Genomic DNA, 25452 nt, shown 5'->3' on the forward strand with positions numbered 1-25452 from the left:
AGGTGGAGATCTTCTGTTCTCTGGTTAAATCCAGTTTCTTCTCAAAGATGCCCTCTATATAAATCCTAATACTTCTTCAAAATTCCAATATAAATGATCATATGGGGTGAACTTATATAAAAAACTTCATTAAACCTACAAATGCTTGACTAACTTGCTGTACTGACAGGAACACCTTATCAGGAACATGCTTATTTTTACATAAAAGTAAATAACAGACATAAAACACATTATCAGAGTCAAGTGAGTCAGAGTAAACTTGCTGATGATGCAAAATTAGGTAATAGTTAATAAAAACGATGTGGAGAGCTTGCAGGACGATTTATATAGGCTGTCAGTATGGGTAAAAGATAATGGGTTTCACTTCACTTCAATGTGGAGATTCAATGTGATACACAGCTTGTAATCTGTTTATTTTGTGATAAACAGATTACAAGCTGTGTATCACATTGATGGCACTGTACTCCAAAAAATAGAGGAAGTTAGAGATTTAGGAGTGGTGGTAGACAGAGTTAAAAGTTTAGAGGCACATATTGCTAAGGTTGCCAAGGTAGCCCATAAGATTACTTCCTTATCTAACAAGTAGAAAGAAGGGAGTTGTTATTCTCCTTTATAAGGCCTTCAAGCATTCACATCTGGATTACTGTGCTCATGTCTGGATTTCTTGGGGATGTGGAAGCAGTGGAGAAAATTCAGAGGCAAGTAACAAAGATGGTGAGTGGTCTGTGGAATATTCCCTATGATGGTGTGTGGATTGCAGAAGTTGGTTGACAAAAGAAAAAGAGGGGATATGATAGATACATTTAATTTTCGTAAAGGGTTTTATAGGAGTCCAGAGACTCATCGCGGGAGACCCAAACTATCCACACAATCTATCATACCTCTCGTTGAACCCTTTAACAGACAAAGCACTCACAACTGACTCTGGAAACCCATTCCACTCATTCACACTCTCCAAGCAAAAAATCTAGTCCTCACAACCCTACAAACCACACTTTTATTCAACTTCCCCTTGTTCTGGTTCCTCCAGCCAAGTGCTGAAACATTTCTGCTGCATCAATCCTATAAAACCCTTTAAGCAACTTAAAATTTTCTATCATATTCCCTCTTTTTCTCATGTAAGCTAATTTCTGCAATCCACACACCCTCAATCTATTTTCATAGGGAACATTCCAGAGATCACTCACCATCTTGGTCACTTGCCTCTGAATTTTCTCCACCACTTCCTCATCCCCAAGAAACCCAGGAGACCAGACTTGAGCATAGTAATCCAGATGTGGACATATCAAGAGGAATAACAATTTCTTTATCTCTACTTGTTAATGTGTTCTTCAATAGCCAGGTAATCTTATGGGCTACCTTAGCAACATGTCCTCTAAACTTTAACTCTTTGTCTACCACTACTCCTAAATCTCTAGTTCCATCTATTTCCTGGAGTACAGTGCCATCAAGGCGATACACATCTTTTATTATTATTATCATTACATGATACCTCCAAGGAAGGAGGACACCCACTCTACAACTCTCCCTCTCCACCAGGAGAGTAGATACGCTAACCAATCGGCCAACCAGGCCACTCCAAAATGCATAATTTTCATTTCCTGACATTGAACTGACACTCATTATCTTTTGCTCATACTGACAGACTAATTAAATCTTCAAGCTCTCCACATCACCTTGATTAACAATTACTCTAACTAATTTTGCATCATCAGCAAACAACTGAATATTTCCTTTCATTTATATGCATATTAAACAGCCATAGTCCCAGCACTGAACCTTGCAGCACACCACATCACTAGTCACCTGTTTTTGCCTTGATTCCACCTCCCCCCCCATATACCACTTTTTGATATCTGTCCAGTAGCCACCCTCTTATCCATTTAACCAGTGTCATATCCATCCCCATGTGTTCTAAATTGCATAACAGGGTTCCATGTAGTATTCTATCAAATGCCTTTGCAAAATTCAGTAGAATCATCGTATAGCCATCTCCTTTTTCCAATTCTGCTGTTACTCTATTATAAATAGACAGTAGATCACTAAGGCATGACCAACCCTTCACAAAGCCATGATGCCCCTCACTCATTAGCATATTTTTATCCACCCATTCTTGAATTCTCTTTTTGACCAATTTTCCACTACTTTTGCCACTACACCTGAGATACTGATTGGTGTATAATTTGCTACTGTATCTTAGAACCTCACTTATGCAAGGAAATTATTTTGCCCTCTTTCCACTCCCCTGAGACTTAAATCAAAGAGCCTTGTCAGAGGCATTGCCAGTTCCCTTGCACATTCTCACAAAATCCTAGCTGATATCTCATCTAATCCCACAGATGTATTTAAATTGAGATTCTGCAATATCCTAAGAACCTCCAATTCATCCTGAATGAATAACCTTTGTCACATACGTTAAAGCAGAATGTCACTAGGATGATATACCCTTGCAAAGTGATCACTCAGTAACTCAACTATTTTATCCACTTCAGTCTCCTTATGACCATCATTACTCATTAGTGTTAATCTTCCATAATCATTCTTCCTCTTACTTGCCACATAACAAAAGAACTTTCTGGGATTTCCTTTGGCCTGCTCAGCTAGATTTTTCTCATAATCTGATTTTGCCTTTCTTGCCATGTTAGTCACCTTTCTTTCCTGCACCTTGTGCTGTTCATAAGAGTGCTGGTCACTTTTCTCCTTATATACCATCCACAGCATTTTTTCTTCTTTTGCAGTTTGTGCTTAATGATATTACTCATCTATCTAACTCCTACATGATTAACCCTCCTTACCTTAGGTATACAATTTAATATTGCTTCCTGTAGATAAGTGGGTCTTAACCTTTTTAGTGATCGGCACCCTCTTGAATCTAAAAATAAGTTCTCGCACCCCCTTGAAAAATGTGTTTCTATTTCTTTATTTAGGAAATTACATCTATTGCAAGATAATTTATTTATTGAAAAATAAATACATACATTGACATATACATACAAAACAATATCTCAATTTTTAATGGCTATCTTGTTGTTTATTCATAATAATACTTTTGAAGCGAGGCTCCTTTTTTGAAAGAGCCACGTGTAAGTCATCACTTGCATTTAAGCAATTTCTGGCTTTTATTTTTATGTGCAAAAGTGATGAAAATCAAATCCCATTTCACACAGGTAGGTGGTGGCAAATGGTAAAAGTGTCTGTGATGCTGCTTTTGCAGCTGCTGTGGATAAGGTTCTAACTGTGTACACCAGAATTGTTCTTATTCTACTGCATGTGCTGGTAAGTGCGATGCGCTGAGGCAAAGGCAGAGAGGGTAGGAGTGAGGGTCCCAAAAGTCGACGTAGCATTTGCTAGTTTCTCATAGGCGGTCAGGCGGTAGCTTCCATCGAAAATTTAGAAACTTCTCTCGAACCCCTGGAAAATGCTTTCTTGCACCCCCAGGGGTGCACACACACCCAAGGTTAAGAACCACTGCTCTAGATGATCCTTAACTATCTCCCATGCACTACTAACATCCCGACTTTGCAGTGCTTTATGCCATGGTACAGATTCAAGCTTCTTCCTAAGCTTGTCATAATCTCCTGCCTTATAGTTCCACACATATCCCTTCTTTTCTATGGGGACTTCCTGAAGTCCCCATAGATCATCCGTAGAACTCATTAGCCTAGCAACAACCAACTGTATATTTTGTCTTACTGGCCTTAATCTCACCCAGACTGTTTCAAATGAATACTCACCTTCCTGCTTATCTCCTATTCTTTTTGGCTGCAATTCATCTGCTATCATCAGCAGTAACCCCCTTCTCATACTATCTTCTCTATCTTCCCTGAAAATACTAAATCCAAATACAAAAATATCAAATCTGACTAATGCCAATAACTTTTGGTGAGGATGTACTAAGCAATGCCCCAAACTCCTCCTTCTTGTTCCTGATACTTCTGGCATTAGTATATAGAAACTGCAGCATCCATTTAGGTCCTCACCCACCTTTACTTCCTGAATTAACTACCCTATTCGATATTTTTGCTCGAGAGACTAGATTCCACACTTGGTCATTCTCACACTCAATCGCTCTCGTGGGTACATTCACACAAACTCACCTGCTTCCACCCTAATTGTTTAAGTTTTCCTGAATTTGCACTTCAGCATGCTTTGTGAACAAAGCTCTCTCTAGACACCTAACACCAAAACCATTTAGATAATAATAATAATAAAACAACAATAAAAAGGAATATACAGATTAAAAATTAAAAGAAACAATAAGTGCTAGCTGATATTGCCACATTCTACAATGTGATGCATATCATAGTCAAGGTAAAAGAGAGATTTTCAATGAATGAAGATCAAACTTCATGCAGGACAATGCCTTGATTCTTATTATATTGAGTGGAAGTATGTATCATTTTAGAGGCTTCTTTAAATATTCTGATAAAATAGTTATGTTTAATATAAGGCAGGGCTAAGGAGCCATACCTACCCTATCCAGAAATTGAGCTAAAATAAAATAACCACAACCACTTCCTCATTCAAATGCAAGCGGTCTCTCGCGTGCATTCTAACCTTTCTGTCCACAAATGCCCTCCAAGCATCCACATATTCCAACCCTCTCTTCTGACTATCATGCTATTCATTATTAATCCTCTTCTACTCAGCTCGTCATTATCATACCTGGACAACACACACTATCTTCCCTCTCTGAGCTTTCTTCTGTACAATCTTGAGCATGACTCTCAGATCTCTTGCCACTTGATTTACACTGCCTCTCAAGTCATTCGTGCCCACCATCACAATCATCTCATCCCCCCCCCCCTTTCACTCTGCTTAACTGCCATAGCCACACTTTCTATTGTTCCTCCAGGCAAACACTCCTCTGGCATCCTATCTTGCACACCACAGATCATCGAGTCTCCATACATCACACCTCTTACCACTTTGTTCCTTGATTGCTCACCTGCATCCCTCATTCTCTCTATCTCTTTTCTAACACTTTCTCTCTGTGATCCCCTACTTACCTGCCATCTCTCTCTATCCCTGGTTCCAACACTCCCTCGCATTCTTCTCATTCCCCTCTCTCCCCTACTGTTTCTATTCTCTCCTCTTCTATCATTTTCATAGCTCTCTCTCACTCCTACTCTGATTTGCCTTGCATTCATCTCTTCCATTCGCTTAATCTCATTTTTCACAATTCTCAACTCATTCCTGAGACATTTCAGCTCATCTATCTCTCTCTCTCTCTATGCAGGCCACCACTCTTGCTTGCCATTTATCCTCCCAATTAAGACCATCTCTGAAAACTTCACAATTTTCATCTCTGAAAATTGTGAAGTTTCCAAACTTTCCATACTCCTCCCTCTCGTTTTTTTCATTTATGTTTTGATCCCCTACTCACCTGCCATCTCTCTCTCTCTATCCCTGGTTTCGCCCTCTATCACACTACCTACTCGTCTCTCTCTACGCCGATATTCCCCCCCACCTCTGACACTGTGCTGCAGAGGTTGTTTATGGTAATCTCTAACTCACAAAGTTCTTCCCATTTCCTACATTTTCTGCATATATGTACTCCCCCATCTCTCACCTGCCAAGATGCATACATACCACAAAATCCTGTAGTATGCTATGCAAAATGTAGTCCTTAAATGGGGACCATTTGTAATTTGAGCTGCAGCTGCTGCCATCATTCAAATAGTGCCAAGTACTAGGAACTAATACAACCAAAATAATAATAATTATTATTATTATTACGTAACACCTCCAAAAAAAAAAAAAGACTCATTGAGAGAGGGCATTTGCTCTACGACTCTCTGTCTCCACCAACTACTACCTTCATCATCCACACCAACACCATCTACTGCTGACTACCACTAGTACTTTCACAGACAATCACAAACATCCATGTCCACGGCGGGATTCGAACCTGCAGCCTTTTGGCTAGAGAGCAGATACGCTAACCACTTGGCCAACCAGGCCGGCCATGCCAGCAGCACCCAGGTTTCCCAGGTGGGAACCCCTCCCAAGTACTAAATGGGCTCAGGTTTGTTTAACTTCAGTGATCAGAGGAGAACTTGTGCTTTCAAACTGATTTTTTTTTCATGCTCACACACACACACACACTGGTGTCCAAAACCTAAGGATGAATACTATTTCTGAAGATTACAACTGCAAATTCAGACGAATCAGCTTGTGGCAATTTGTATAACTGACAATTTTGAGTAGAAGCAAGTACACATTCAAAATTTTGAATTGCACGTAAAGGGATCACATGGTAGTACTCAAGAGGATAAAAGCCTGTGCTAAGCAAATTGTGTTTGAGATGCTCTTTTCATGAAGAAATAAAGTTGCAAACTTGGGTGTCTTGTAATGTCTCAAAGACATCATTAGATGATTTCGTGCAGGGAATTATTGGAAAGCTTGAAGAGGGCTGCAGAATTACTGATATTGCCAGAGAGTTTGGAATCTCACATAGCATTGTATTTAGTGCTCTGAGCTGCATTTCAACCAATGGGAGGTGTTCTAGATGTTTGCTAAGAGATTGCCCTCACTTTACTACAGAACATGAAGACAGCAAAATGTAATTGACACACCACAGCAGGTCAGCTTGCAAGCCAGCTCCATTCAAGCACAGGTATGTGGATATCTTGACAAATTGTGGCAAGATGTCTGCAACAAGTAGGCCTGTAGTCTGTGTCCCTTTATCCACAGCTCATTGTAGAGCATGTTATTTTATTTTCTGTGGTGTTGTATCTATAATAATTGGACAAGACACCAATAGGCTAATATATTCTTTGCAGATGAGAGTCATTTTAGTCTTTCTTCCAATTCTAGACAATACTTGATCTGGCATGAAAGTAGTACTGCTTACCATCATGAGAATGTTCTTAAAAAGAATAGATATGGCAGTGCTGGGGGTCATGGTGTGGAGAGGCATTATGCTTAATGGATGTATTGAGCTACAAGTGCTGGAAAAATGGACTGCGACTGATGAACGATATTGCAACAAAGTTCTTCAACATTATGTGTGATTGTTCTGTGGTGATGTAGGCAGAGAATTTATTTTTATTGGATGACAATGCCACACTCCACATTGCACACAAGCAGTGGAGATACTTCTGGAGACCGAGAATATTAATTGAGTCGAAATTCCCCTCCAGAAAACAAACAAGGCCTTATCCTTGCTCTGAAGGAGGAGGAGTGAGCCAGTTTGTTCTGAATCACTTGGTGTTAAGCACGGTATGATTTTGTGAGAGCTGCAGCGCAGTTCGGAATGAACATATTCCATACTGAAATGTCTCTCTGCGCAGTTTTTTGTAAGCACTGTACATTAATTCCTTAACTACATCCTTAGGAAATTTATATATAAATTTATAATTTATATACATTTTTAATTTATTTATTTTATTTTATTAAATTTATTGGCTGTGGTAATGAAAATTTTTCGTATATAGGTAAAATGTAGTTCGTCCTTAGCTTTTGGACACCAGTGTGTGTATACACACACACACACACACATGCTAAGTGGTCACTATATCAGGAACATCTCCCTATTTTCCTAAATGGAGAGGTGTCCCAAAAAAGTGGTAATACCTCCCCATATATATCATGCCATGCTACAAGTGGTATAAATTTATGTTTTTTTTTGTATGCTTCTTACCTGTGAAAGATTGTCCCTTTTGTAAGCACTGTACATTAATTCCTTAACTACATCCTTAGGAAATTTATATATAAATTTATAATTTATATACATTTTTAATTTATTTATTTTATTTTATTAAATTTATTGGCTGTGGTAATGAAAATTTTTCGTATATAGGTAAAATGTAGTTCGTCCTTAGCTTTTGGACACCAGTGTGTGTATACACACACACACACATGCTAAGTGGTCACTATATCAGGAACATCTCCCTATTTTCCTAAATGGAGAGGTGTCCCAAAAAAGTGGTAATACCTCCCCATATATATCATGCCAGGCTACAAGTGGTATAAATTTATGTTTTTTTTTGTATGCTTCTTACCTGTGAAAGATTGTCCCTATAGTACATTTTCACTATTAGTATTACTGTGGGTGGGACAAGGAGTTTTTTTATTTTTGATATTTTATAAATATTGAAGATTTAAAATAATTAAAATTAATAAAGATAATTAATTCAAATTATTTTTTATGATTATCATCAATAATTACAATTACAAACTGACCAAAAGTTCACTAATGAAAAATATAACTCTCTGACATGGGATTGCTATGGTGCTGAATAGAGAGTTTTTGCTCTTATGGTTTCTGCCTGGTCACTGATGAGAGTCAATAGATCAAAAAGCTGTCAGGCCAGTGAAATCTAATCAGTGCTACTAAGTAGTGCAAGCCAAGACAACTCTGATGCCAAGGGCTTTTTTCTTATAAATCTGTCTTATATAGCCAAATTCATTTGGCTATGAAATAAGGACAGATTTATAATATTCCCCCTTTTTTTTTATCATTTTTTATACAGAAACCATGCTCTAAAGACCAAACAAAACTTCATACCTCTTCAGGCATCCAAGGTATATCATTCAGCAAAGCAGGCTAGTTGTTAAAACCACGTAGCTTTTTTTCTGGAGAGAGGTGATTCATTGACAAGGCTCCCGTCTGAAGTGGTGTACTTATACAGCTGCTCAACAATAATATTACATATTCTCAGAGGTAATGACTATTGTTGTGGTATTATATATTGAGATGCATCACCTGAAACTGCAAATGTTACTTAATATTCATTGCATAAAGGGAATTGGAGTAGATTATATATTAATCTCCCTACTGGCCATGACCAAAACATGAATGCAAAACACATAATAACATGGATAAGGAGTGTGAGATGGTTGATGAATTTATCCATTGTAGCCAGTTGGACAGTTAAATGCATATTATTGTTTGTTGCTAAAATGTTTATTATTATTATTGTTTTAGGTTTTGTTAAGTATTCTAAACTTTTTAAATTTGTTTTTCAGATACTGGCTGTACAGACAGATTTCGTAACTGTAACTTAGTGGTGCAGGCTCGTCTGTGCAGTTATCCCTATTATCGTAACATATGTTGTGACTCCTGCTATCAGATGAGATAGGAATATTCTGACCACTTTTAAACAACCCTTAATGAACTCTGGCCCAGCACTGCTTCAGTGGGAACAGAACTTAAGCACAGAATTTGCAATGCTTTTTTTTGTGCCATCCTCTCACCAGAGGTCTCAGCCAAATAGCACCAGCCTAACAGTGGATGACTGTGATGGATTTCAACTTTACAATGCTGAAAACTGCATTGCTGTATTATTTGCCTTTCAAGGCAAAATAATTTAAACCACGATTGGGAATGTGCCAAATGAAGATTGTGAAATGTCAATAATGTACAGCCGATGTGAGAAATTATTCAGGAATCTTATTTAAAGGAATTTTAAAAAAAAATTATATTTGTGATGGTATTTGTTTCGTTCATGCTATTAAAGAAGTGAATGACTGAGTGAAACAACAGACTGTAAACTCTGAAAGAGAATGACAGTGATCTTAACTCCCCTTATGAATGGAAGTAAAGACATTGCCAACCATTATCCAATAGTTAAAATTAAAACTTCATTTTAAAAATATGTACTGGTATATGTATATATATTAAAAAATTCTCCTGGTCTTCTTGCACTGAGGCTTTTAGTGCATTTATAGTAAAAATGACTATATACAAGTAGCATTTGGTACTATGTGTAGTCTGCATGAAATGTTTCAAAATGTACAGTTATGATAAACTGGTAGAAATCTCTACCATGGATGAACTGCTAGATGTTAAAAAAACTGCCATTTTTTGTTTGTGAATGTCCATTAAGACATGTAAAGTCTATTTTTTAAAGGTGAAGACAAATATATTTATTAAAAAAGTTCAGTGAACTGTTATAAACCAGACAAAAATTGTACTATTTCCTAATAGGAAATACTTCGGTTAAGAACAATGTTGGGTTCTGGTTACTTGGTCTGTTAATGAGATCTCCTATGCCTGCTGTGCTTTAACAACAATGTTAACATAAAGTGCGTTTGTGTGTGTGTGTGTGTTGTGAATGAATAATGAATGAATGAGCGAATGGACAATAAACTGTTGTATTATGCACACTGGTGATCAGAAATAAATTTGTGCCTTTTCAACTGTAAAATAGTAGTTTTTCAGTATTGTTGTAAATCTGGCAATAATTTATTTTTATTAATAACCCAAAACATGTAGTAACTGTTTCATCCCTAGTTTAATTGTAGAAAACACATTACTCTATCCTTTAGATGGAAGAAAATAATTTTTCCTGGCATCCTATTAATTATGGTGGCCCACAGAATTTTTACAATTTCAGAGGATTTTAAAATTAATCATAGCTTATTTCTAGATTGTCATTTGCCATTTTAATGCTCAAGGTGTGTGTGTGTGCCTTCTGATTTCTTATTTGGATTTTCAGACAAACTTGGTACTCTTAAGTACCCAGTTAAATTAAGAATGGCTAACTTTTAAGTCCAAAAAAGTTATGTAGGGGATAAAATAAAAATTTGAAATTTTTAAGAGATACTCTTGACAGTTGGCTAAAAAGGAAAATTGGTCCAGTTCTGTTATTTTCATCCCTTCAGCCTAGACAGCCTCTGGGACATAATCAGAGCTAAGAATGCCAATTCCCTAGTGCATTCTTGTAATATGTAAGCTGATATTGTATAACCCCATAGTGGTATTCATATCAAGGTTCAATAGTCACCTATTATTGCAAAGTGATTACTCAGTAATTCCACTATTTCATCTGTTTCAGTTACATCCTACTATCAGCATTCATCAGAATTGGTCTACAATAATCATTCCTTTTATTTGCCTTGCCACATGCTGAAAGAACTCTGGGATTACCCTTTTCTCTAATTTTGCCTGACTTACCATACTGGTGACCCTTCTTGCCTGTTCATGCACTTACTGACCATCTTTCTCTTTAAATTTCTTCCACAAAATTTTCTTTTTATGCAGCTTATTAATCCCACTTGATTTATCCTCCTGATTCCAGGTATGCAGTCCATTACTACTTCCTTCAAACATTCCTTAACCATTTTCTGTGTACTGTCAACATCTAATCCTTGCAGTTTCTTATGCCATAGCATTGCTCCAAATAGTCTCCTGAGTTGGTTGTAATTGGCAGCTCTGTAATTCCACATAAACCCCTTAACCAGGGCACCAGAAATGCCACTTAAATCTATTGGTGACAAAAAAAAAATTTTACTCACCCATTGTGTAAATTGTGTATTCATATATATTTATATAATTAAATTATAATAATATATAATATTATCTAATATACATATAATATTAGATAATACAAATGCCAATACCGATCCTCCTTCATTCCTTGTGCACAGTTCGGGAACAGTCTTCATTAAATGTTTCGGTCAGCTGCTGCACACACAAAGTTGTGTTTGTCCATACAAGCCTTCTCAGGCAATGACAATCTCGTTTTTGACAGACTGTCTTAATACCACAGTTATGCCTCTTATACAAGCAATGTTGGTTATTTTTCTATTGATTAAACACCCAGGATATCTCATCTTTTGAGAAACTAATCTGCTCTGCTGTTTTCAAAATCATGGTTCAAGTCAGATGGACATCCACAATAACCTCTTTATCAAACTCCAAAAGATCCTTTGTTTTTCCTATTGCAAACAACAATGCTGATGATTACTGACCAGTAGCATTCTTAAATAGTTGCATAGAACATGTGGTGACACATGTGACCAAGTATTTTACAGTACATGATGTGTGAGTGAACGTTTACTTATATGTTTGCATAAAAATTTCTAATTCAATGGCCAGTATGTGCATTATATCTATATAGTATATATAACATCTTTAATAGAATTAATCACAGCAAAATTCAAATTATATTCAATGATTTTTAAGATCTGGCATATCCCTTTCATTTTACCACTATTCCGTTTTTTTCCCCAACACATGCCACTTCTGTTCCACTGCCTGCTAACCAATAATCAGTCTTCCATGACAAAAGGAACTTGTTTATTTTATTCTCTCATCTCTCAAAGTGCCAGCCTGGTTGGCCAAGTAGTAAGCGTGTTCGCTGTCCAACAAGAAGCTGCGGGTTCAAATCCTTCACTCCAAAAAAGAAACACTGTGAGGTATGGAAGTGACCATATGGTGTCTACAAATGTCAAATGTGAAATTTTTTTACTATCAAAGTAACTGCATGTGAATTCCAGGGGAGGAATTATGTAAAACAATGCCTCCTTTGATTTTGATCTCTGCATCTCATATAATGGATGAGTTTTTCCTCATTTGTAATATCTGTAGAAGCATCTAGAAGAAAACTTGCTATTGGAGTTTTTGATTTCTTTAACTAAGTTTTGTTTAATGACATCAACAGTAACGATACAAATTCTTTACATTTATGCTATTCTGATACTGTTCCACTACTCGGCCTATGATATTTTTAAAGCCAGTAAAAATAGTTTATTAAATTTAGTTTTCTAATAGGATTTATTAAAAAGGCACTTCAGGTGTACAAACATTTTGGAATCCAACTTTGTTTCGAAAGCAGCTAAAGAAATTTTCCCTTGACGATTTTTTGCCAGGTCTATGTCACAGCATTTTTTGTGAAAAATTTAACTAAATTGAATAATTGATCAAAAACCTTGTAGTAATGTAAAGTTTCTGTCAGCAGTACTAGGATATTTTTGATACAATGCAACTTCATCTCTGCAGCACAACCACTTCAAGTAGTTGAGTCATTTGTCTTGAAAGCAGTCTTCATTCTTTTTTAGTTCACAACACAATAGAACTCTTTTTTCCAGTACTATTATTATTTTCTTGTCCTCACCTTCTGTTTTGCACTTCACAAAACTAGAAAGTATAGTTTGAATTTCATTTCATTTATTGAATTTATATAAGTTATCCATAAAAATAATTCACTAGGAAAGACAAATAATAAAGTTTGCAAAAACAACAGAAAAGGGTCAGTGCTAGCAACATCATCATCATCAACAGCCATGGGTCCAATGCCCGTAGGTCTCTGATGCCATCTTGATATGATTCTCCCATTGCATTCTATTTTGTGCAAGATGACTCAGTTTGTGTATAGAGTTTCCACACCATTTGACAATGTCATCGCCCCATTCTCTGTTTGGTCTTACTTTTTTGTTCTTTCCTTCCATCATCCCAAACAGCAGCATTTTGATTTTCCTCTCATCATTCATTCCACATATATGGCCAAAGAGACATAGTTTCCTTTTGATTATTTTCTGGATCAGGTTTTCTTTTGGTTGTATTCATCTGTAGATTTCCTCATTGTTCATTCTTTTAGGCTTACACGGTGATCCGAATGCATTTTTGAAAATTATGGAGACAACTACCGTGTTTGAATAAAAACTTTAGTTTAATATAACTAAAATCTACATTCGACCTTTAAGTCAAGGTCATCTTCTGGAGCATACAACTATACACAGGAAACAAGCTATACTACAATCAAACTGGTTTGTTAAAGACACTGACCAACTGCTACAATAATTGTTGGCCTGACCTCTGGTGAGCAAAAAAAAAAAAAAAAAAAAAAATGTTGATGACATGTTCGCGATCTGGCCGCATGGGCAACAAATGCTAAACACATTCCTCAGCCACCTGAACAACCAACACAAACGCATACAATTTACCATCGAAATCGAAAACCAAAATTCGCTCCCGTTTCTAGACACACTAGTCACACGTCTTCCTTCAGGCAGTCTATCCTTCACGGTCTACCGAAAACCGACACACACACTGGCCAATACATACATACTAATTCATACCACCACCCATCACAAAAATATGGAGTCATTAACTCTAAGGATCCTCTCCTCCCATTAGCACATCCTAGAGTCTATTGCATCCGCTGCACCTGTAACTTACCGTACATTGGTGAAACAGGACGGACAATCCCTATACGCAAGAAAGAACACATTAGACGCATTAAATATAACCATTATGGTGAAGCAGGCCTCTCAGACCACGCACTCAACACCTTACACCAAATCAACTGGAAAAGCACATGCTCCTTACACCGCACAAAAACCTGGTACGAAAGGAAATTTAAGGAATCCTGCGAAATCCTGATAAACCACCCAAATATCAACAACAAAGATGGCATGAAAATTCCAAGGATCTGGATGGCACACATTCAGCCTACCTAATATGAAAGATACAACATAAATCAGGACTCTAGCCAATCCTTAGCTAATATTAGAAACCATTCCATACCAACTGGCTGGAATGATGTGAATATATGTATATAGTAGACAACACTAATAATAGGACTCTAGCATTGATGTATAATTTTTTTGAAAATTTTTTATTTTTATTTTTATTATTTTTTATTTTTTTTGCTCACCAGAGGTCAGGCCAACAATTGTTGTAGCGGTTGGTCAGTGTCTTTAACAAACCAGTTTGATTATAGTATAGCTTGTTTCCTGTGTATAGTTGTATGCTCCAGAGATGACCTTGACATAAAGGTCGAAACGTCGAATGTAGATTTCAGTTATACTAAACTAAAGTTTTTATTCAAACACTGTAATTGTCTCCATAATTTTCAAAAATGCATCTTCATTGTTCACTTTCTGGATCCAGCTTATTCTCAATATCTTTCTATAGCACTTCCTCTCAAATGCTAATATCCTATTTTCAGATTCTCTCAGGAGTACTCAGGCCTCACATCCATAGAGCATGCTGCTGAAGATACAGGTTTCTACAATGCGCAGTTTAGTTTGCATCTTTATAGCTCGGCTCTTCCATATTTTGTCCATGGTTTTTAAAATAGTTGTTGCTCTGGCTATTCTAATTTTTATCTCTTTTTTGGGGTCCAAGTCATGAGTCATGTGGCATCCAAGATATGTGAAGTATCCACATTATCCAGTTGAAATCTGTCTATAGTAACTCTGTTCAGTAACTCCTGTTGTTCAAATATCATTGTTTTAATTTTTTCAAAGTTGACATTTAGTCCATATCTTTTTCCTTCTGTGTATAGTGTTTGCAATGTCTGTTCCAGCCTTGCTGCGTCTTCTTCAATCAGGATGATGTCATCTGCAAAGCAGAGGTAGTTTATTCTCATACAATTTATTGAAATGCCTCCACCTTCTTTAATCTTATCTAGTGTTCTTACCAGATGTGTGATGAAGATGATTGGTGATATTGGGTCCCCTTGTCTTGTGCCTTGACTAGTAGCAAACCAATCTCCAGTCGCACCTGCTATCCTGATTTTTGCTTGTGCATGGCTGTTTATATCTTTCAGCAGGCTGATCAATTTATTGTCCATCCACACTATAGGAGTCCAAGACAGCCCATGTTATATTTTGGTCAATATTATCAAATGCTTTTTTGGAAGTCCACGAAACAGCAATATATCTTTTTGTTCTTTCTTCGAGCTTTCTCTGCTATTAGTCAGTGCGAATATTTGTTGCACTGTACTTCGATCCTTTCGAAATCCGGCTTGCTCATCAGACCCTTCAGGCGTTCTGTTAGTATTTTCATCAGCATTTTGCTAAGATGACTCATTAATGCAATAGTTCTGTAATTGGTGCATAGAAGCACTGCCTTTCTTATGAAGAACAACCAAGACCAATTTTTTCCACTCTTCGGGGGCATAACCTGATCTCCATATTTCATTGCATAGCTTAAGCATTTCTTTTACAACTGATTCTCCCCCATATTTTAGCATTTCGCCTATTATGTTATCATCTCAAAGACTCATTGTTCTTGAGATGTTTTATAGCCTTATTCACCTCCTCTTCCAAGATGTCATTTTCAAAGATCTCTGCTGGTGGAGAGATTGCTTTTAGTTCTTTGATTTTAGTTCTCCATTTCTTTGCCTGAATGGCAAAGAAATGGAGCTAGATGAGGAATTGGATAAGTACCAGATCAACATAATAGGGTGACTGAAAAAAGACAAAATCTGGTGAGATTTCTCTGAGCAATAAATACAAAATATTATATTCAGGCAATGATAATCAGGAAAAAGAAGATGTAGCTATAGTATTGAACACAAAATATGAGGCTAATCTTCTTGAATGGCAAGCAATATCAAGTAGAATGATGTGGGTAAATATCAGAATGGGGAATTGGACAACGAGACTTATTTGTGCCTATGGTCCCACAGAAGGATCTACTAAGGTAGAAGTGGAGGAATTTTTTGAGGCTTTAGAAAAAGCAACTGGTGCAATGAAAAAAGGAAATGTTAATCCTTGTTGGGGATCTAAATAGCAGAGTAGGAAATGATTGTCAGGCATACAAAAATATTTTGGGAAAATTTGGAGAAAAGAGCAAAGCTAATAATAATGGCAAATACCTTTTGGATTTCTGCTCAGGACATGGACTAGTTATCACTAACACAATGTTCCAACATAAAAATGTGAACAAATTTACATGGAGAGAAGAGGCAGGGAATAACTCATTGACTATGTTATTGTTTATAGTGATGACTTCCCATTGGTGCAGGACATTAGAGTGCACAGAGAATTTGAAATTGGAAGTGATCAGCATTTAGTCTTGAGCAGGATAAAATTGAATTTCATACTGAAAAGAAGAACATGCAAGAAAGTTTTAAAGCAAATAAAAGTTGAGCAGCTCTCAGATGTGAACTGTAGACTAAAATATACAAACATTATTGAAGAAAAAATGAAAGCGTTTGAGAAGCCCATGCAATAATAATAATGATATCGATAGATTTTTTCCAATTGTTTTAAGTGTGTCATTTACATCGTTTCATGATACAAGGTATTCAGATTTTTTTTATGATTTCCATAATCATTGGCTGTAGCAAAGATGTGGTGTTGGGAGATGGAAATTCCAACAGAATACTTTTCTGATATTCTAAATAAGGGTGGATGTGCTTCACAGTTGCCAAGAGCCAAGAAAATGTTTCTAGATTTCCACTGTAATTCTATGTCCCAACTCATAAGCCATTTCATTAGCTCAAAAAAATTAGGCAAATTCTTGTTATATTCTCTGTTTTTGTTCTAACTTGTTTAAAAAAAAATGGATACCCCAATTAACTGGAATTGGCAGTGTGTGTGTGTATATACACACACACACACACACACACACACACATGTAGTTAATTGTATTCTCCACAGTCCTTTATAGTTGAGAAACTTGAATTATCAAACAGAAGGAAGAATAAAAGATTAATAGGTTTTGAAAACAAGTGTTTGAGAAAACAGATAAAACAGCATGTACTGAAAGGTAAACTACAGAAGATCAGAGAAGAATTACACTACCATAGTCCAATAATAACTGGACATATGCACAGAATGCTCACTGAAAGATTTTCTCATAATCTCCAAAACAGAGGAGTAGAAGGAAAAACATCACCAGAAACACCAAGAAGGAAATGTACGTGGGTGGTCTGAAAAGTTCTCGGCCTAACAATGAAAAAACGAATTTATAATTTCAAAATTATTTTTATTTTTAAACATAATCTCCCATAAGACTAATATATTTATTCCAGCGATGCTCCAGTGCCATTATCCCGTCCCTGCAAAATACCCTTCTATAGCTGCGATCACCTCTTGATTCGAAGAAAAATGCTGACTAGCGAGGAAGAGTTGGAAGTCAGAGGGAGCCGAATCTTGGGAATAAGGTGGATGTTCCAACAGTTGATAGTGCAGATCCCTTAATTTTCCCATTGCCAAAACACTTTTGTGGGCAGGTGCATTGTCCTGATGAAAGATGATTTTTTCTTCTGCAAACCAGGTCTTTTGTCACGAATTTTTTTATCTAGTCTGGTTAAAAGATCGGAATAATATTCCCTTGTTATTGTTTTATCCTTTTCAAGATAATTAATAAACGAAATGCCTTTAGCATACCAAAACACTGATGTCGTGACCTTTCCTGCAGATGGAACTGACTATGTCTTCTTTGGTGCTGAACAACCGGCTTCTGTGCACTGTTTTGACTGCTATTTGGATTCTGGTGTGCAATGGTGAATTCAAGTCTCTTCCATAGTAATATATCGATGCACAAAATCAGTTTTATTCTTGTTAAAATGCTCCAAGTATTGTTCAGAGATTTTCATGCAAATGCGTTTTTGATCTGCTTGTGAGCAAGCAGTATGACAGCGAAGAGTATAGGAGGAGGGCCAAAATTGCTAATGACTTTATACACGGATTATGCAGCAGGAAGTAGTGTGGAATTTGTGGATGTGTGGAGTGAGTTTGATGGGCAAATCAGGGAAACTAGAGTAATTAACGGGGGGGGGGGGGGGGAATAGATGTGCAGACTTTAGGGAGACAGTTGAGTGTATGAATGTGTGTGTGTGTGTGTGTTATGCCCAAGTGAGTACGAAGGACAACAAATCAGAATGGGATAGTTAGTATAAGGCATCAGAATAGGGATGGGAAAAATGGGCTTCTGCAATTCATGTATACTAATGCTAGAAGTATTAGGAACAAGAAGGAAGAATTTTTGGGCTTGGTTGGCCACAGGTTATTGGCATTAGTGAAACATTATTATTATTATTTCAGGCAACTCCAGGGAGTCCTTAGACCCATCGAGGGAGGCCCTAAACATCATGTCCACACAACTATATGACATTCTCACAGTATCCATACTTTGCCTTGAACTCACTCACCGTCATAGCACCCACAACAGACTCTGGCAGTACTGCTCTAAAAGTAAAGAACACAGCTCTAACACCCCTGCTAACCACACTCTTGCCCAGCTTCCACAGGTGTCACCACCAGTCCTGATCTCAAAAATATCCTCTGAATTAATCCTATAGAACCCTTTAGCAATTTGAATGTCTCAATCATATCTCCCCTTTTCCGCCTATCAACTAGTTTCTGCAACCCACAAATCTTCAACCTGTTCTCATATGGTTCATTCCATAGACCTGCTATCATCTTACATAGCTGACAGAAGATGATATAGCTAGTGGGACTGAATGTATAGTGTGTTCAGGAGTGACAGGAAGAATAACATGGGGGAGGAGTGTTATTGATGATAGCTGATGAGCTGCAGCCAAGGAGAATAGAAGTTGAACTGCAGGATAGAGAAAAGAGCACATCTGAGGCTATTTGGTGCGAGACTGAGGCTAGCAGAACAAAATATACAATTGGGTGTTGCTATAGGCCAGGTGATGGAATAGATGGTGGAGACAGTATGCATAAGCAAATAGAAGAAATGAGTGGAAGGAAGGTAATTATTATGGAAGATTTCAACTATGGTAACGTTGATTAGAAGGCGGAGAGGACACATGGGAGGAAGGAATTGGATTTTATGCGGTTATTAAGGGATAACTATCTGTGACAGCATGTAATGGAAAAAAACTAGGGGGTCAGAGAGTGCTTGACCTAGTAATTGCATCTGAGAATTTGGCTGTAACGAATATGACCATGATGCCACCAATTGGTGAGAGTGATCATAGGGTCTTGACTTGGGAAGTGGCTAAAGGTGTGGAATTTACAATTAAGACAGGGTACATGTGGAATTATCAGGCTGGTAAGTATGACAAGCTTAGGAGCTTGATTGGTTCAGTGTCATGGCATGTAAAACTGCAAGGGCTGGATGTTGATAGTGCATGGGAGGCAGTTAAGAAGGGTTTGCAGGAGGCAATGGCTGACTGTATACCTAGAGTCCGAATAATAAATCAAGTGGGGGTTAAATGGATGAATAACACCATTAAGCTTGAGCAAAAAAAAAAAAAGAAACAACTGTGGAGGGAATTTAAAGAGAAAGTTGACCGGCAGGCACATGAACAGTATAAAGCGCAGGCCAGAGGGTAAGGAGTGTGGTAAGAAAAGCAAAAGCGGATTATGAAAGAACATTAGCCATGCAGGCTAAAGAGAATCCCAAACAGTTTTTTCAATATGCTGCAAGTAAAAGAAAAAATGTATATGGCAGATTGATCTTAAAGAATGCCGATGGTAGGGAGGTAACTGAATCAGTTGATATAGTAGAATTACTGAGTGAGCACTTTGCAAGAGTATATCATCCAGGTGGTGACATTGCAGAAATGGAAGAACCAACAGTTTATATGGGAATTGTGGTGAATGAAGTGGAGGTGATGAAAGTCTGGGTAGTGGCCCTTCCTTTAATGCATAACATTAGACATATCCGCAAGGAGATGTGTTTTGCATTATAGGAGATACTGAGTTAGGAGTGTTGGTAGCTTTCTCCACCTTTACAACGAGTTGCCCTGGTGTTGTATCACTTTACCCAAGTCCTGAAGATACTTCAGGCGCAAACTTTGTTTGCTCACACTTGGATAAAGGATTAAACTAATTTTATTATAATTTTATTATAGAAGTGGAGGTGAATAGTCTATTACAAAACCTCAATGTCAATTCATCTGCGGGATTGGATGGTATACCAGCTCGTGTCGTATGAGAAGCGGCTAAAGAATTGTTAGTGTCTTTGACCATTTTGTTTAATTTGAGTCTCGGGTCTGGGTTAGTCCCAAGGGGGTGGAAAGAGGGGAAACTAGTTCCACCGCATAAAGGAGGTTCGAAGACTGCTGTTGTAAATTACCGACCAATCAGCATATCAGAAATCGTTGTCAAGGTCTCGGAGAAAATAGTCAAGAGGAAAATACAGGATCAGATAGATGAAAATGGGAGAGGGTAGATCATGCCACAGTAACTTGCTCACGTTTTATAACACAGTGATGGCTGAACTGGATAAGGATAATGGGTTTAAAGTGATTCTACTTGACCTTGCTATGGCCTTTGACAGGATACCACTTGGAATTCTAATCAGTAAACTGCAGCATATGGGGATGGATATAGGGTTGGAGAGATGGATAGGAGGGTGGTTGATGGAGAGATATCAGAGAGTGATTTATTCAGGAGTAGAGTCCAAAAGACGGCCTGTGATCTGAGAGCTGGGTTAAAATAAAACTCTTGATCAAAGACTGGAGACTGCAGATATGAAAGCCATGAGAAAGATTAGGGAACTGAACAGATGGTATCAATGGCAGTATCATATTTAAAATGAGGCTATTAGGAAAGAACTTGACATTGTTAGCATTCAGGAATGTGTCAGCAGAGCTAATCTCATGTGGTATGGCCACTTAAACAAATGAGAAAGGATAGATTAGCAAAACAGGTGTTCTTTGCCAGGATGGCAGGCAAAAGACTCAGAGGAAGACCAAGATATAGGTTGATTGATACAGTAAAATGTGCCTTAGAAGACAGAAATATAAGATCCGATAATATTGGAATGCTGACAGATAACAGGCCAATCTGGAGGAAAATTGTTGATAGGAAGTTAGTAATGATATAACTTTTCATGTAGTACTATCATAAGATCCTGTGCATCCCCTTTCATTACTGCCAAACAAATGATTAATAATTAATATTTGTGATATTATACACGTGTCCTGTAATTTGCTCAGCAGAGCAAATAGCATGTGATCCTATAAATTCTAGACATGCATAAGTGAATTTATGATGGTATAATTAAAAAAACAAACAAACTAGTTATTTATATTATAAATATAAATAACTCTCTTTATAATTATAAACAGAGTTATTTATAACTAAATAATTATATTTATTTAGTTATAAATAAATATAGTTATTTATATAAGCAAATAGCATGTGATCCTATAAATTCTAGACATGCATAAGTGAATTTATGATGGTATAATTAAAAAAACAAACTTACAAATATAGTTATTTATATTATAAATATAAATAACTCTATTTATAATTATAAACAGAGTTATTTATAACTAAATAACTATATTTATTTAGTTATAAATAACTATATGGAGGGCCTAATCCATCATCATCATCAAATTCCTGATTTGTATCCTCAAGGGGTGTACAGGATATGATAGTACTACATGAAAAATTTACATCATTAATAACTTCCTATCTACAATTTTCCTCCAAATCAGTCTGTTTCTTGTCAAGACTCCAGTATTATCAGATCTCATATTTCTATCGTCTAAGGCACGTATCAATCCACCTATTTCTTGGTCTTCCTCTGGGTCGTTTTCCTGCTAACCTGGCAGAGAACACTTGTTTCGCTAATCTTTCCTCGCCCATTCTGTTTAAGTGACCATACCACCTGAGATTAGCTCTGCTAACGCATTCCTGGATGCTGACAATGTCAAGTTCTTTCCTAATATACTCGTTTTTAATATGATATTGCCATTGATGCCATCTGTTCAACCCTCTAATCTTTCTCAGAACTCTCATATCTGCAGTCTCTAGTCTTTGGTCAAGTGTTTTATGTCTGACCCACCTCTCAGATCCATAAGTTAAAACTGGTTTGAACACTGTCTTGTATACAGGCTAATTTAGTGTTCCGACTAATTTCTCTCTTATTCCATATGAATTTATTCAGTTGACTTCCTACCATGCCAGTTTTGTTGATTCTGTTGTAAATTAATTTCCATATTTAATTTACCATCTTCAGTAAAAATTGTGCCTAAGTAGCTGAAATATTTTACTTGTTCCACAGGTTCTCCGTTGACAACGCAGTTGACATTTTCAACAATTCTACCTATTTTCATTCTCTTTGTCTTTTTATTGCTGACCTTCATACCATACATATTACAACAGTTATTCAATTTACTCAGGGAATCTTGCAAACTTGTAGCACATTTAGTTATAAGTACAACATCATCTGCATAAAGCTGACATTAACATCTCCAATTTTGATATCATGTTTAATACCACTTTCCTTCATAATGTGATCCATATAGATAATGAATAACAGAGGGGATAATGTACATCCTTCTCTCACACCAGATTTAACATTAAACCATCTTCCTGTACTTCCTTCAATTCTAACTGCTGATTTACATCTCAAATAAAGACTAAGAATTGCTTGATATAATGCCCCATTTACACCATATAACTGCAGTGTATTGAATAGCTTCTCTCTTGGCACCTTGTCATATGCCTTTTCTAGATCAACAAAACTTAAATGCAGATCTTTGTTATATTCCCAAGCTTTCTCAACTATTTGTCGTAAAGTGAAGATCTGATCCTCACAGCCTCTAGTTGGCCTGAATCCAGCTTGTTCTTCACCAAGCTTTTCTTCCACAATTCTTCTCAACCGTTTCTCAAGTATACTTGCATAGATCTTGCCAGGAACACTCAGTAGAGAAATACCTCTGTAATTCTACATTCAGTTTTATTTCCTTTTTTATATATAGGTACTATTAGTGCTCTACTCCAATCATCAGGAATTTGTCCCTCTTTCCAGGCTTTCTGAAGTACAGCCACTGTAAGACTTTTATACCACCATACTTCAGCATTTCTGGTCGAATATCATCTACTCCTGCTGCCTCGCCACATTTTAAGCCTTTGATGGCTTTTTCTACTTCAAGTATGGATATGTATTCCTGCCTGTATGCCGGTTGAGTGTTTTTTTAACACTGTGCTATCACTACTTGTTTCGTTTAGCAATTTTTCGAAGTTTTCATGTCACCTTTATCATCTTTAATTCCTTTTACAGCACTCTTTTCTCCATTTTTAAGCTTCTTCAACAACCTCCAGAATATCTTACCACCTTCCTGATATTTATTTTCTATGTTCTTGCCAAAGTCCTCCCATGACTTTTTTGTTTAGCTAGTTTTACACAGTGTTTCGCATTCTTACATTTGTTTCTATATTCTCTAAGAGCACAAGCTGACTTATTTGCCAATAACTTTTGATATGCTTTCTTCTTTTCCTTCACTGTCTCTTTAACTTCCTGTGTCCACCATGGTGTTCTGATTTTTCTATTCTTGCAGACAACCTCACCACATGCCTCTCTGGCTGAATCAATCGGGATTTTCTTCAAGGCTTACCACTGAATCTCCAAGGTTTGGTCCCTGTTCTCAAACTCTTTCATTTTTTCTTCAATAATCTTTGTGTATTTTAGTCTACAGTTCATATCTGAGAGCTGCTAAACTTTTATTCACTTTAAAACTTTCTTTCATATTATTCTTTTCAATATGAAATTCAATTTTATCCTGTTCAAGACTAAATAGTGATCACTTCCAATTTCAAATCCTCTGTACACTCTGATGTCCTGCACCAGTGGAAAAACATCACTATCAACAATAACATAGTCATAGAGACTTTTCTTATTCCTTGCCTCTTCTCTCCATGTGAATTTGTGCACATTTTAAGTTGGAACATGGTGTTAGTAATAACCAGTCCATGTCCTGAGCAGAAATCCAACAGGCATTTGCCATTATTATTAGATTTGCTCTTTTCTCTAAATTTTCCCAAAATATTTTTGTATGTCTAACAATCATTTCCTACTCTGCTATTTAGATCCCCAACAAGGACCAACTTTTCCTTTATCATTGTATCAGTTGCTTTCTTTAAACATCACAAAATTCCTTCACTTCTACCTTAGTAGAACCTTCTATGAGACCATAGGCACAAATAAGTCTCATTGTCCATTCCCCATTCTGATATTTGCCCACATCACTCTACTTGAGACTGCCTGCCATTCAAAATCAGCCTCGTATTTTGTGTTGAATACTATGGCTACTCCTTCTTTTCCATTATTGTCATTGCCTGAATATAACATCTTGTATTTATTGCTCAGAAAGATCTCACCAGTTTTTGTCTTTTTTGTTTCAGTCACCCCTATTATGTCGATCTGGTACTTATCTAATTCCTCAGCTAGCTCCATTTCTTTGTCATTCAGACTTCTTATGTTGATAGTACCTATCTTTAACTCTGGTGATGTTGAGTTGGGGGGGGTGCTTTCAGATTTGTTCCAGTAGCTGACTTTTCGCTGTTCGCCCTGGTTCCCTGGTGAAAACAAAGGGGGCCTTGTTTAATCAGGAGACACCCAAGCAGGCATGAAATTTTGTCATGTTGTAACATCATTTGTATATTCGTTTAAGCCAATAAGAATACAATTTGGTCGGCTAAATCCCAAATTGCCAGCCCATCCTCATTCGTTCAGTATCCAGGTAGATACCCAACAGGGCGCACCATGAGAAGGTGAGGATTGGACATTAGGTCAGAAGCCTTGGTCGGTTCTCTGCATTCCTTTAAAGGCTTTGTGGAGGTTCCTCTCAGCTTTGACCCTTAAGCACAATCCAATAAACTAATAATATTGATCAGATGATTCATTTAGTCGTGGCTGGAATACACTGGGTTGATGGAGCAGCAAATCATCTTGTAAAATTTGCTGTGCTCGTTATGTGTATTTATTTCTGTTTTATGTATATATTTCACTTCGTTTTCTAAGAATTTTCTTTTATTTACTGAGGATCAATATATATTTTACACAGTAATAGGATACATAATATCCGATCATTACTGTAATTATTCACACTTTCGTGAATCCTACGTTAATTACATTTTTTTTTTTGCCAGCAGCTCTTCTGTCTTAGCAATAATAGATATCTCGCACATGCTAGTATTTTGTTGTAGATCAACCACTTCTTATAATACATAGAAGTATTCATTTTTATTCAGGAAAAGATATATTTTCATTAT

At 36.9% G+C, this 25452-nt stretch overlaps 1 protein-coding gene across 1 annotated transcript in view; it reads left to right on the forward strand.

The window, feature by feature from the left end:
• LOC150107696 (thrombospondin type-1 domain-containing protein 4-like) overlaps nucleotides 1-10154 on the forward strand; it is a 465880-nt gene extending 455726 nt beyond the window's left edge. The window contains exon 16 of the mRNA XM_090392010.1: nucleotides 8974-10154. Within this exon, the coding sequence (XP_090248136.1) occupies nucleotides 8974-9086 (113 nt within the window). The 3' untranslated portion in view covers nucleotides 9087-10154. The remainder of the gene's footprint in view (nucleotides 1-8973) is intronic.
• The last annotated feature ends 15298 nt before the right edge of the window (nucleotides 10155-25452 follow it).

This window comes from Typopeltis vanoorti, chromosome 4 (assembly GCF_054136105.1).
Source record: "Typopeltis vanoorti isolate ZY-2024b chromosome 4, IOZ_Tvanoo_1.0, whole genome shotgun sequence".
NCBI classification, from domain to species: domain Eukaryota; kingdom Metazoa; phylum Arthropoda; class Arachnida; order Uropygi; family Thelyphonidae; genus Typopeltis; species Typopeltis vanoorti.